Source organism: Panthera leo, chromosome B2 (assembly GCF_018350215.1).
Source record: "Panthera leo isolate Ple1 chromosome B2, P.leo_Ple1_pat1.1, whole genome shotgun sequence".
In the NCBI taxonomy this organism is placed as follows: Eukaryota; Metazoa; Chordata; class Mammalia; order Carnivora; family Felidae; genus Panthera; species Panthera leo.
In genome coordinates this window covers 44,327,696-44,340,132 of record NC_056683.1, presented here as the reverse complement: position 1 = coordinate 44,340,132, position 12,437 = coordinate 44,327,696, and the positions used below count along the sequence as shown (strand labels likewise).

The window sequence follows — 12,437 nt, the reverse complement described above, 5'->3', positions numbered from 1 at the left end:
TATAATTTACATACCATGAAATTCACCAATTTTAAGAATACAGTCAATGCTCTTTTGTAAATGTATTGAGTTATGCAAGCATCACCATGATCATTTTGCATCTCTGACGGTGGCATTTTATTCCAAACTAGAGTTGACTCTGCAAAATACCCACAATCCAGAGGAAGTACTTATTTATCTTGTTTTTAAACATCCCTCTCCCAACAGAAATGTGTAAGTTGCAAAAATGCCACAACTCTGCCTGTCTGACTCTTTTACCTTATCTTTCTAGAAAGAGCCCAGTTAACTCCCCCACCCCCTTCAGGGAACCAGAGCCTTGAAGGTTTTTGGGCCCTTTGGTCCAGTTTTTTCACCATTCTTCCTCCTTTTTCCGTTCCCCTAACTTAAGCCACAGGCAGTAAGAATCTCCCAGACTCAGATTTCACAAGAAAGAACATCCCTTAAAACTGACCTTCCCCTTCATCAAGTGCTTGGGGATTGAGTTACAAACTGAGAAGAAGTCCAGAGAATTTTACTAGGGGAAAGAGAACTTTTGGAAAGTGATCGTATTAGCTTCATTTTATTTTTAAGAGAAAAAAAAAAGAGAAACCGTGGTAGCTACAAATGGAAATAAAAGTGTTAAGAAAATGAACTTTTTTCCCTGAAACCTTCAATAAATAATTAAAGGTTTTGGTACTTAAAAAAAAATTTTTTTAAATGTTTATTTATTTTTGAGAGAAAGAAAGAGACAGAGTGTGAGTGGGGGAGGGACAGAGAGAGAGGGAGACACAGAATCTGAAGCAAGCTCCAGGCTCTGAGCTGTCAGCACAAGAGCCCAACCTCACGAACCCGTGAGATCATGACCTGAGCCGAAGTCAGACACTTAACCAACTGAGCCACCCAGCACTCCAGCTTCCGTACTTTCTTGAAGTGCAAAGGTTGCCAAGGGACAAAACGAACATGTCAAAAGCAGTGAAACTCTAAAATCCGTGTTCTTGGTGAGGTCCAAGGTGTACTTTACATGTTTTTCCTTCACAAAAAGAGGAACTGTGGGAACACTATTGGTTATCTCCACTTACATGACCCACAAGAACCTCAGAGCATGTCCAGGAACACATTCAGTCTCTTACCCTGATAGCGGTTCTTCTGGCAATACTCCCAAGCTCAGTGAATGAAGTAACCACCCGGCAGTCACTGAATCAAAAATCTTAGATTCCTCATTCTTCTTAACCCTTCCCATCAACTAGCCACCAGCTTTTGAGAAGTCCCCCTGTTTTCATTGTTTTGAAATTCATTCCCGTTTTTCTATTCCAACTGTCTCTTCTTTAGTGTGCGTCCATTTCATTTCTGTCCTGGACGATTGGGACATTCTTTCATTGGTCTCCCGCCACCAGTCTTGCCCCTACTTCGATTCTTTACCCACGGTTGCTAGAGCAGTCTTTCCAAAATGGAAAACTGAACATGTAATGAATCACGCACAGAAGAGGGCACTCCCGCACGCGTGGTTTGTCTATTACCAGGCTTCCGTTTTATCGCCTGGCTCCACGGCTCATCTCACTGCCCCTTACATGCCCCTTACATGAGTTCTCCGAGTAAGACACATTCGTGTTTATGTTTGCTTTTTTCTTGTCTCTCTTCTCTTCCTCTTCCTCTTCCTTCTCCCCCCCCCCCCCCGCTTCTCTCCCTCTCTTCCCATCCCCCATTTTGTACCTCCCTCTCTTCTGCCTCTATGTCCTTCTCCCCTCTTCATTTAACAAGCAGTGTGGCTTTCCCTGATGCTTCACTACATGCTAAGTGAGAGTTCCTGCTTCTGCCCTCTTATGGCCCACGGCACTCCCCTTAGCATATATAACTATTGTTTTTCTCCACCACCCCCAGCTGCCAGCTGTAAACCTTGTGGGATCTAAGACCCTGCGGCATGCTTCTTTGTGTCTAGAGACTAACACACTTCCCGGCCCAGAGTAGGTGTGCATAAATTGCAGTTTTAATAAAAGTCCGAGCTAAGGAAAAAAGCACTCAGGTAAGTAAGGAACTCGTGTCTAAGTGGTCGCCACAATTTTTACTTTTTTCACTGCTATTTTTTTGCATATTTTTTCTACTTGAGAGGCTAAATCATATGCTAACTTCCTTCCCCATCTCCTATCCATCCATGATTAACAAAACCACCATCAGAACGAGACAACCAAATCCAGGCAACACCTAGAGGCAGTTTGGGGAACTGCAGCATGAGGAAATGTGTGCTGAAAGACACAGAGGGGCCGTCACAGCAGATGACAGCTTGGCTTCCCCACTGCATCTAGCCCAGGTTGGATGACATAAATACCACTGGGAAAGAAGAGCTTCTTTCTTGATATATCATTTATTTCCTAGGAGAAATACAAAGTAAAAACTGTACATAGAACTTTTCTATGTATAGGTCCACCCAATAGAGTACTATAATTTAAAACAGTACCATGAAGGGGCGCCTGGGTGGCTCGGTCAGTTAAGCGGCCGACTTCGGCTCGGGTCATGATCTCGCGGTCCGTGAGTTCGAGCCCCGCGTCAGGCTCTGTGCTGACAGCTTGGAGCCTGGAGCCTGTTTCAGATTCTGTGTCTCCCTCTCTCTGACCCTCCCCCGTTCATGCTCTATCTCTCTCTGTCTCAAAAATAAATAAACGTTAAAAAAAAAAATTTAAAACAGTACCATAAAAAGAGTGTAATTTATACTTTAATACACCTGACCTAAAAAAAAAACACTCCGCAAGTTAAAACATGACCTAAACCCAGGAAAAGAATTGAGATAAATCTCCCTGTTGCCCAGACATAGCCAAACAACTCATTCTTCATCTAGAACATTAAAAATACGATAGTTTCAAAATTCAAAGAGCAAGACTTGATTCTGCTTTCCGTTTCTTTCCAGTTTCTTCTTTTGAAAGACATGTGTCGCTTCACACTTTGTAAAATTTCATACTTACCCAGAAAACTTCTGAAATATGATATATGAGCTCTCTCCTTCATAGGGCTTGAAATCCACACAAGACCTGAGGCGGAACATTTCAAAGGCGTAAAGAATGGCTCCTTTGGCGTTCAGCCCTGCAAAAATCAGTAAAAGTATCAATGAGCATTACTTAAACCTTAGATAATATATATAACATGGTTCAGAGAAAATCTTGCCACCACGTGAAATCCACAGAGGTCTATGGGTATATTTTTCGGTAGTTAGTAGATTCCTTGGAAACTACAACTATAAAACTAGTCCTGTATGTAAACATTAAGTGTTGGGGCACATGGGTGGCTCAGTCAGTTAAGCGTCCAACTTCAGCTCAGGTCATGGTTTCCCGGTTTGTGGGTTCGGGCCCCGCATCCAGGTCTGTGCTGATAGCTCAGAGCCTAGAGCCTGCTAAGGATTCTGTGTCTCCCTCTCTGACCGTCCCCCACTTGTGCTCTGTCTCTCTGTCTCAAAAATAAACATTAAAAAAATTGTTTTAAAAACATTAAGTGCAAACTTTAAATATATAATGTAAATATAACTACAAAATAAGAATACACTCCTATGTATAGCTGAACAAAATTATAAACTGACTTCCTTATTTCCTCCCTTCCCCTTTCCCCATTCAAGCAGAGAGATCCTGAGTGCAATTGCCTGAGGAGAGTCCCGCTGCAGAGCAGAAGACTGCAAGCCATTTGTCTTCTGTGTGAATAAAGTATCTTGTAGAGAAGCAGTGAGAATGGTGCTCACTGCAGTCTAAAAAGATAACCTTCTTGCTGGAGGAAGACAGCAGAGTTTTGAGAAGTTTATTGGCTCTCAGAGCATGAGAAGCGCATATGGTATTTTACCTTGCTTCCCAGCAAAGCTTCTGGAGAGATGACAAGACTAAACAGCGCTGGAAACAGCCTTGGGAAAGATTTCCTTTTTTCTTTTTTTTAAGAAAAAAAATTTTAATATTTATTTTTGGGAGAGAGAGAGAGAGAGAGAGAGAGAGACAGAGTACAATTTGGGGAGGAGAAGAGAGAGAGGGAGACACAGAATCCGAAGCAGGTTCCAGGCTCCAAGCTGTCAGCACAGAGCCTGATGCCGGACTCGAACCGCGGGATCATGACCTGAGCCGAAGTCGGACGTTTAACCAACTGAGCCACGCAGGTGCCCCTGGAAAAGATTTCTATAACCCAAACTTGGAACCAAAGCAGCAGAAGCCTAATGGACCTGAAGAGGCCAGCACAATAGATGCTTACTGGTAAACTGTAGGTTAGGACCAATGACCAAAGATCAAATGTCTTTCCTGTCCCCTAACAAGCACACATGCTGACATTGCAAAAGATAAGCATGGGGTGGGGAGGAAAGATACTCTGGAGGAACAGAGATTATGTTTTTCTTAGTGTGTGTCCTTTTTTCTCCCATCAACTCATTGAAGGTAGGGCTCTAAGTTAAAAATTAAGCTATGTTATATCGAGTTACATTATATTTATTGTACATTTGCTTTTGTGCATTCTCTCAAAGAGTTTATAGTTCTTGGCAGTTTACTCAGTATTTACTTTATGGTTTCCTGACCCTATTTCATTTAATAAACTACCAAATTAGAGATTCACGGTTCAGATGTCGTAAGATTAGATCAAGGTCATTAAATAAATAATCAATGGAATAATCAGTAAATTACAGTAAATTACAATAAAAAGCAACACAGGTAACAACAACAACATGAAAGATTTTCATGAAGTTTTACCTATCCTCTGTGACATCTGTAATATGAATATTTGTACTCAAGACAGCTTAGTTGTCACGAAAGTTGACACAAACTGGGACAAAATGTTTGCAAAATACATATCTGACGAAAGACTTGCATCCAGAATATGTAAAACACTTTTACAACTCAAAGAAGAAAGACAAATAACTAATCTTTTAAATGGGCAAACTATTTAAACAGGTATTTTACAAAGGAAGACATACAAATGAACAATAAGTAAATAAAAAAGAAAGTAAAATGACAATGAGTAAACTAAAACCACAATTACATACCACTACATGTCCACCAGTATGGCTAAAATTTAAAAAAATAACAGCAACGAATGTTGGAAAGTGGTGTAAATGAACTTTCATTCCTCATTTGTAGAAGTTTGTAAAAAGGTACAAGTACTTTGAAAGAGATCCAATGCTAAACCTATGTCTGTATTATAACCCAACAATTTCACTTAAAAAAATTTTTTTAAGGTTTATTTAGTTTTGACAGAGAGACAGAGTGCAAGCAGGGAGGGACAGAGAGAGAGGGGGACACAGAATCCAAAGCAGGCTCCAGGCTCCGAGGTCTCAGCACAGAGCACATCGCAGGGCTCGAACCCACAAACCATGAGATCATGACCTGGGCCAAGTCGGATACTTAACCGACTGAGTCACCCAGGCATCCCTCACTTTTAGATATTTACACCAGAGACATGAATATGAAAGCATATATTCCAAACAGGCATGTACAAGAATGTTCAGAGTAGCTTTAGTCATCATAGCTCAAACGTAGAATCAATGCCTGTTGTCTATCAACGGGAGATTGGTTTAAGCTGTGATATACTTTATTCACACAATGGAATGCCACTCAGTAATAAAAAGGAACAAACTATTGATAAACACAACAATATTGGTGAATCTCAAAGAAATTTTACTGGGTAATCAAAAAAAAACCCCGTAAAATATGATTCCATTCCTATGAAATTCTAGAACAGGCAAAAACAAGAACAAAAAAGGAGTTGTTTCTGGAAGGGTGAGAAGAACTATAAAAAGCATGAGAGAACTTTCTGGGATAATAAAAGTGCCCTTTTTTTTTTAAGTTTATTTATTTGTTTTGAGAGAAAGAGAAAGAGAGGAGGGAGGAGCAGAGAGAGAGGGACAGAGTGAATCCCCAGTAGACTTCACGCTGCCAGTGCAGAGCCTGACACAGGGTTCAATCCTATGAACCAGGAGGTCATGACCTGAGCCAAAGCCAACAGTCGGAGGCTTAACCAACTGAGCCACCCAGGCACCCGATAAAAGTGCTCTTAATAGGAGTTGTATGAATATGTTTACATTGTAGAAGTGTAATATGTAAAACCCATTGAACTATACAGTTAAGACTCATGCATTTTACTCTCTGTACATCTTACATTAAAAAGAACTATAAATAAATATTAAATTTCAGTTAAAGATATGCATGCTCAGGTGTTTGGGGTAAAGCATACTGGTCCCTGCAAATTACTTTGAAATGTATCAAAAATAGAATGTATTGACAGAAGTTTAGAAAGATGGACAGGATGGATAGATGAGATAAAGCAAATATAGCAGAATGTTGTTTGTATAATGTAGGTGATGAGTATATGAGTGTTCACTGTACAATGGTTTTAGCTTTTTGTATATTTAAGTTGTTTCATAATAAAATGTGGAAAAGGATAATAATTACAACTTTAAAGAAAGAAAGAAAAATCCTATCAGCTTACATTCTATTTCCAGTAAAAAAAAAAAAAAAAAAAAAAAAAGTCCTTCAAAATGAAGACAAAAAGGAGGTGATTTTGAAGAAAGAAGAGAATTTGTCACCAACAGTTTTGCTCTACAAAAAATGCTAAAGAAAGTTCATTAGGCTAAAGAGAAATGACACCAGCTAAGAACCCAGATCTCCAGGGGGAATGAACAGAACCAGAAATATCAAGTGTAAAAGTAACTATAGAGAATTTTTTTCATTCATTACTTTAAGAGACAACTGATTAAAGCAAAAATGGTAACACTGTATTATGAGGTTTATAAAGTATACAGTTGAAAAGTATAAGCCAACAAGAGCACAAAAGAAAGGGTTATAAATGAAACTATACTGTTCTAAAATGTTTACATTTTATGCAAAACAGCACAATATTAAGTCTAAGGATACTGTCACATATTAGGTCTACAAATTGTAATCCCTACTGCAAAGTCTCACAAAACAATACAAAGGGATTGAGCTGAAAAGCCACTACAGGCCCCAAGTGAAATTTTAAATTCTTGGATTTAACCAAAAGAAGGCAAGAAGAAATAAAAGCAAAAATAAAAGACAAATAATAACTGTTAGTTCTAAATCAAACGATATCAATAATTACATTAAATATAAATACACCAAATACTGTAGTTAAAATTCAGAGGTTTATAGACTGTATAAAAAAGTAAGACCCAAATATATACTGTCTGAAAAAGAGACACTTTAAATATAAAAACATTGATAGGTTGGAAGTAAAATTTGCACAAGATGCACAGTGCAAACAATAAGTTTTATAAAGTTGGTGTAGCTAGATTTAAATTACACAAAGTAGACTTCAAAACAGAGAAGACTGCCAGACATAAAGAGAAACTTCTCTAAATGAGAAGAGTCAATTTAGCAAGATATGACAATGTGCTTGCACAGAAGAGCAGTTTCACGCAAGTGCAAAAAGAAGAAATAAACAAACGCGCAATTATAGTCAAAGAGTTTAACACCTCTCTCTCAGTAACAGATAAAACAATAAGTCCAAAACTCTATGCAGATATAAGTATTTGAACAACACAGTCACCTTGACCTATTTGACGTTGATAAAATAACATGCTCCAAACCAGCCAAATACAAGTTCTTTTCCAGTGCACATGGAATAGTTACAAAGGTAGACCACAAAACATGTCTCAGTAAATTTCAAAAGATTGAAATCTTATACAGTATGTTCTCTGACCTCAACAAAATTAAACTAGAAATTAATAATAGAATATCTAGAAGAGCTACAGACATTTGTAAATTGAAAAGCACACTTCTAATTGACCCATTGATTTATTTTTTTTTAATTTTTTTTTTTAAGTTTATTTATTTTTGAGACAGAGAGAGACAGAGCATGAACGGGGGAGGGGCAGAGAGAGAGAGAGACACAGAATCGGAAGCAGGCTCCAGGCTCTGAGCCATCAGCCCAGAGCCCGACACGGGGCTCAAACTCACGGACTGCAAGATTGTGACCTGAGCCGAAGTCGGACGCTTAACCAACTGAGCCACCCAGGCACCCCGACCCATTGATTTAAAAAAATTGCAACAGAAATTAGCGCATATCTAAACTAAATTTTAATAAAGACACAACCATAGCAAAATTTGTGAAAAACAGTAAAAGCATAGTTTCCAATAAAATGTACAGATTTAGATGCCATATTATATATAGCATTATATTATATTCTAAAAATGAAGTTTTAAAATCAATGATATAAATTTCCACCTTCATTTTAAAAAAAGAAGAGCAGGGGCGCTTGGGTGGCTCAGTCGGTTAAGCGGCTGACTTCGGCTCAGGTCATGATCTCGCGGTCCGTGGGTTCGAGCCCCGCATCGGGCTCTGTGCTGACAGCTCAGAGCCTGGAGCCTGTTTCAGATTCTGTGTCTCCCTCTCTCTGACCCTCCCCTGTTCATGCTCTGTCTCTCCCTGTCTCAAAAATAAATAAAACGTTAAAAAAATAAATAAAAAAATAAAAAATAAAAAAAGAAGAGCAAATTAAACTGGAAGGAAGTAGAAGAAAGGAAATAATAAAGAAAGCGAAAAGCAACAAAATAGAAAGCAGACAAACAAGAGAAAATTAACAAGTCAAAAGTTGCTTCTTTGAAAAGATTAATAAATCAATACACTGCTTAAAAAACAAACAAAAAGGGCAAGTCATAGACTGGGAGAAAATATTCACTATAATAAAACTTTTTAAAAAATCATGGTAAGAGTTGAACAGACATTTCATAAAAAAAGATACACAAATGGCCAATAGCACATGACAATGTGGGAAATATCATTGGTCATTAGGAAAATGCAAATTAAAATCACAATGAGAGTCCATTTTACAACCACCAGAATGGCTACAATTAAAAAGGTAAACATTGCCAATGTTACTGAAAATGTGGAACAAATGGAACACTGCTACATCGTTAGTGAGAATGAAAAATGGTACAGCCACTTCGGAAACCTGCTTGGCATTTTTATTGAAGTTAAACATATATTTGCCATATGATCAAGCAATTCTGTTTCTAGACATTGGCCCAAGATAAATTAAAAAATACGTATCCACAAAGACTTGTACACAATGATCAGAGTCTTGTACAGAAGACTTTCACAAATGTGAAACAACCCAATGTCCATAAACTGAAAAAGGGATAAACAGCTGCCATAATACTGAGGAATATTTCTGAGTAGTAAAACAAGAATTAAGTATTGGTCCACAACAATATGGAAAATCTTCAAAAACATGTTGAGCAAAAGAAGCTGGATACAAAACAGTACATACTGTGTGATTCCATTTATCGGTAAACCAGTATACATTAGTAAATCGGTAAATCAGTATACATTAGTAAAACTAATGTATAAGGTAAAAGAATGGTCGTGTCTTTTGGAGCGTGGGGTAGAGATTGGCTGGAAATGCACACAGGAAATTTCTGGAGTGATGGGAGCATGGGTTCCATAAGTTTATGCGTTTATCAAAAGCCACTGACTTTTACACTGATTTGTGAATTTCAGTCCATGTAAATTTAACTTTGATAAAAGAATTATAAATGAAAATGAAACTCTAGTAAGTTGGCTTTTTCCAACGGTTTGGGCCCAGGCATCTGAACTTTTTTTAACCCTAAAAGTGATTCTCCTGTGATACTACTTAAGAACCACTGTTGTATCTTTACTGTTGCTACCTTATTTCAGGCCATCTGTCTTCCAGCTTGCTCTTTTAATCTGTTACCTACATTACTGCTAAAGAGACCTTGCTACTCAAGCTGTGGCCGGCAGACCAAAAACATTAGCATCAGCTGGGGGACTGTGCAGCATCTCAGACCTCACCCCTGGCCCACTCTGCAATTTCACAAGATCCTCAGGGGGGCCTTACGCACATTAAAGTCTGTGAGGCACTGACTTTTGCCTCACCGAGGCATGGCGAAGCTTACATACAATATTAGGTGAAGGCACAGTGGCCAGCACATAATAGTGATTCAAAAATCATGTCCCTGTCTTGATGGAAGGGGGACAGAGCAGGTGTGACAGACAGGAAGAAAAAGTGTAATGGGGAAAATACCCCTCTCAAAAGTTGATGTTTCTTCAATCACATATCAATAAATATGGGTGCTCCATAAATTTGCAAACGTGCTGGCAAACACTGGGGGAATAAGAACTCAAATTTCCATAAATAAATAAATAAATAAATAAATAAATAAATAAGGACAACAGCATTTGTTTATATCTAGCTCTTCTCCAGAAAAGGGATCAGCACTAATAACAGTGGTGGAAAATATTGAAACATAAGCTATGTCTCCTGAGAGTGGGAGTAGCCTGGCAGCCCATTAAGATAGAGCAAGCCTGTCCCAGCCTCCCCTCTCCTCTGACCTTCCCCCATCCATGAGATGGGCCACACAAGCATTGCATCATCGTGGCTTGAGGTCAGGCAGTGTCCACACGTGGCTTCAAATATTTATTTATTTCCCCCAAGTGTTATTTCTAACAATGAGCGAACTATAACTTATCCAGTCCTTTATCTTAAGAGAGAAAAGAATTGAAATTATTACTTCTGAGGAGGAAGGGCTCTGAGAATGTGAAATATAGACTTTTCTATTTCTCAAAAGGATGGAGTGTTTGTTTTGCAACAACAGGGGAAGACATCAGTATGCTGACAATATATTTAGATTCACCTCTATTATTATTTAAAGTGTAAATTTTTCACTGTGGTGAAGCCAAATTATATTTTATTGTATTTTTGTTCTTTATGGTACTCTTGGTTTTATTAACATGATAATGTGTTGTGCATTTTTAAAATTGTTATTTGATATTCTGTAATTTTTAAAATTACCTCTTGTATCAAAAAAAAAGAGAACCACAGGCCAATATCCCTGATGAATACGGATGCAAAAATTCTCAATGAGATACTAGCAAATCGAATTCAACAGCATATAAAAAGAATTATTCACCATGATCAAGTGGGATTCATTCCTGGGCTGTAGGGCTGGTTCAACATTCACAAATCAATCAATGTGATACATCACATTAATAAAAGAAAAGATAAGAACCATATGATCCTGTCAATCAATGCAGAAAAAGCATTTGACAAAATTCAGCATTCTTTCTTAATAAAAACCCTTGAGAAAGTCGGGATAGAAGGAACATACTTAAATATCATAAAAGCCATTTATGAAAAGCCCACAGCTGATATCATCCTCAATGGGGAAAAACTGAGAGTTTTCCCTCTGAGATCAGGAACACAACAGGGATATCCACTCTCACCACTGTTGTTTAACATAGTGTTGGAAGTTCTAGCATCAGCAATCAGAAAACAAAATGAAATCAAAGGCATCGGAATTGGCAAAGATGAAGTCAAGCTTTCACTTTTTGCAAATGACATGATACTACCCATGGAAGACCCGATAGACTCCATGAAAAGTCTGCTAGAACTGATACATGAATTCAGCAAAGTCGCAGGATACAAAATTAATGTACAGAAATCAGTTGCATTCTTATACACTAATAATGAAGCAACAGAAAGACAAATAAAAAAACTGATCCCATTCACAATTGCACCAAGAAGCATAAAATACCTAGGAATAAACCTAACCAAAGATGTAAAAGATCTGTATGCTGAAAACTATAGAAACCTTATGAAGGAAATTGAAGAAGATACAAAGAAATGGAAAAACATTCCATGCTCATGGATTGCAAGAATAAATATTGTTAAAATGTCAATACTACCCAAAGCAATCTATACATTCAATGCAATCCCAATCAAAATTGCACCAGCATTCTTCTCAAGCTAGAACAAGCAATCCTAAAATTTGTATGGAACCACAAAAGACCGTGAATAGCCAAAGTAATATTGAAGAAGAAGACCAAAGCGGGAAGCATCACAATCCCAGACTTTAGCCTCTACTACAAAGCTGTCATCATCAAGACAGCATGGTATTGGCACAAAAACAGACACATAGACCAATGGAGTAGAATAGAAACCCCAGAACTAGAACCACAAACGTATGGCCAACTAATCTTTGACAAAGCAGGAAAGAATATCCAATGGAAAAAAGACAGTCTCTTTAACAAATGGTGCTGGGAGAACTGGACAGCAACATGCAGAAAAATGAAATTAGACCATTTTCTTACACTGTTCACAAAAATAAACTCAAAATGGATGAAGGACCTGAATGTGACACAGGGAACCATCAAAACCCTAGAGGAGAAAGCAGGAAAAAACCTCTCTGACCTCAGCTGAAGCAATTTCTTACTTGACACATCCCCAAAGGCAAACCTCATGAAGATAAAAAGCTTCTGCAAAGGAAACAATCAACAAAACTAAAAGGCAACCGACAGAATGGGAAAAGATATTTGCAAATGACATATCAGACAAAGGGCTAGTATCCAAAATCTATAAAGAGCTCATCAAACTCCACACCCGAAAAACAAATAATCCAGTGAAGAAATGGGCAGAAAACATGAATACACACTTCTCTAAAGAAGACATCCAGATGGCCAACAGGCACACAAAA

The 12,437-nt window shown here is 38.1% G+C and overlaps 1 protein-coding gene across 1 annotated transcript in view; it reads right to left on the bottom strand.

Annotated features, from left to right (window-relative positions):
• MEP1A (meprin A subunit alpha) overlaps positions 1-12,437 on the bottom strand; it is a 57,567-nt gene that overhangs the window by 17,776 nt on the left and 27,354 nt on the right. The window contains exon 8 of the mRNA XM_042940381.1: positions 2,934-3,051. Within this exon, the coding sequence (XP_042796315.1) occupies positions 2,934-3,051 (118 nt within the window). The remainder of the gene's footprint in view (positions 1-2,933; positions 3,052-12,437) is intronic.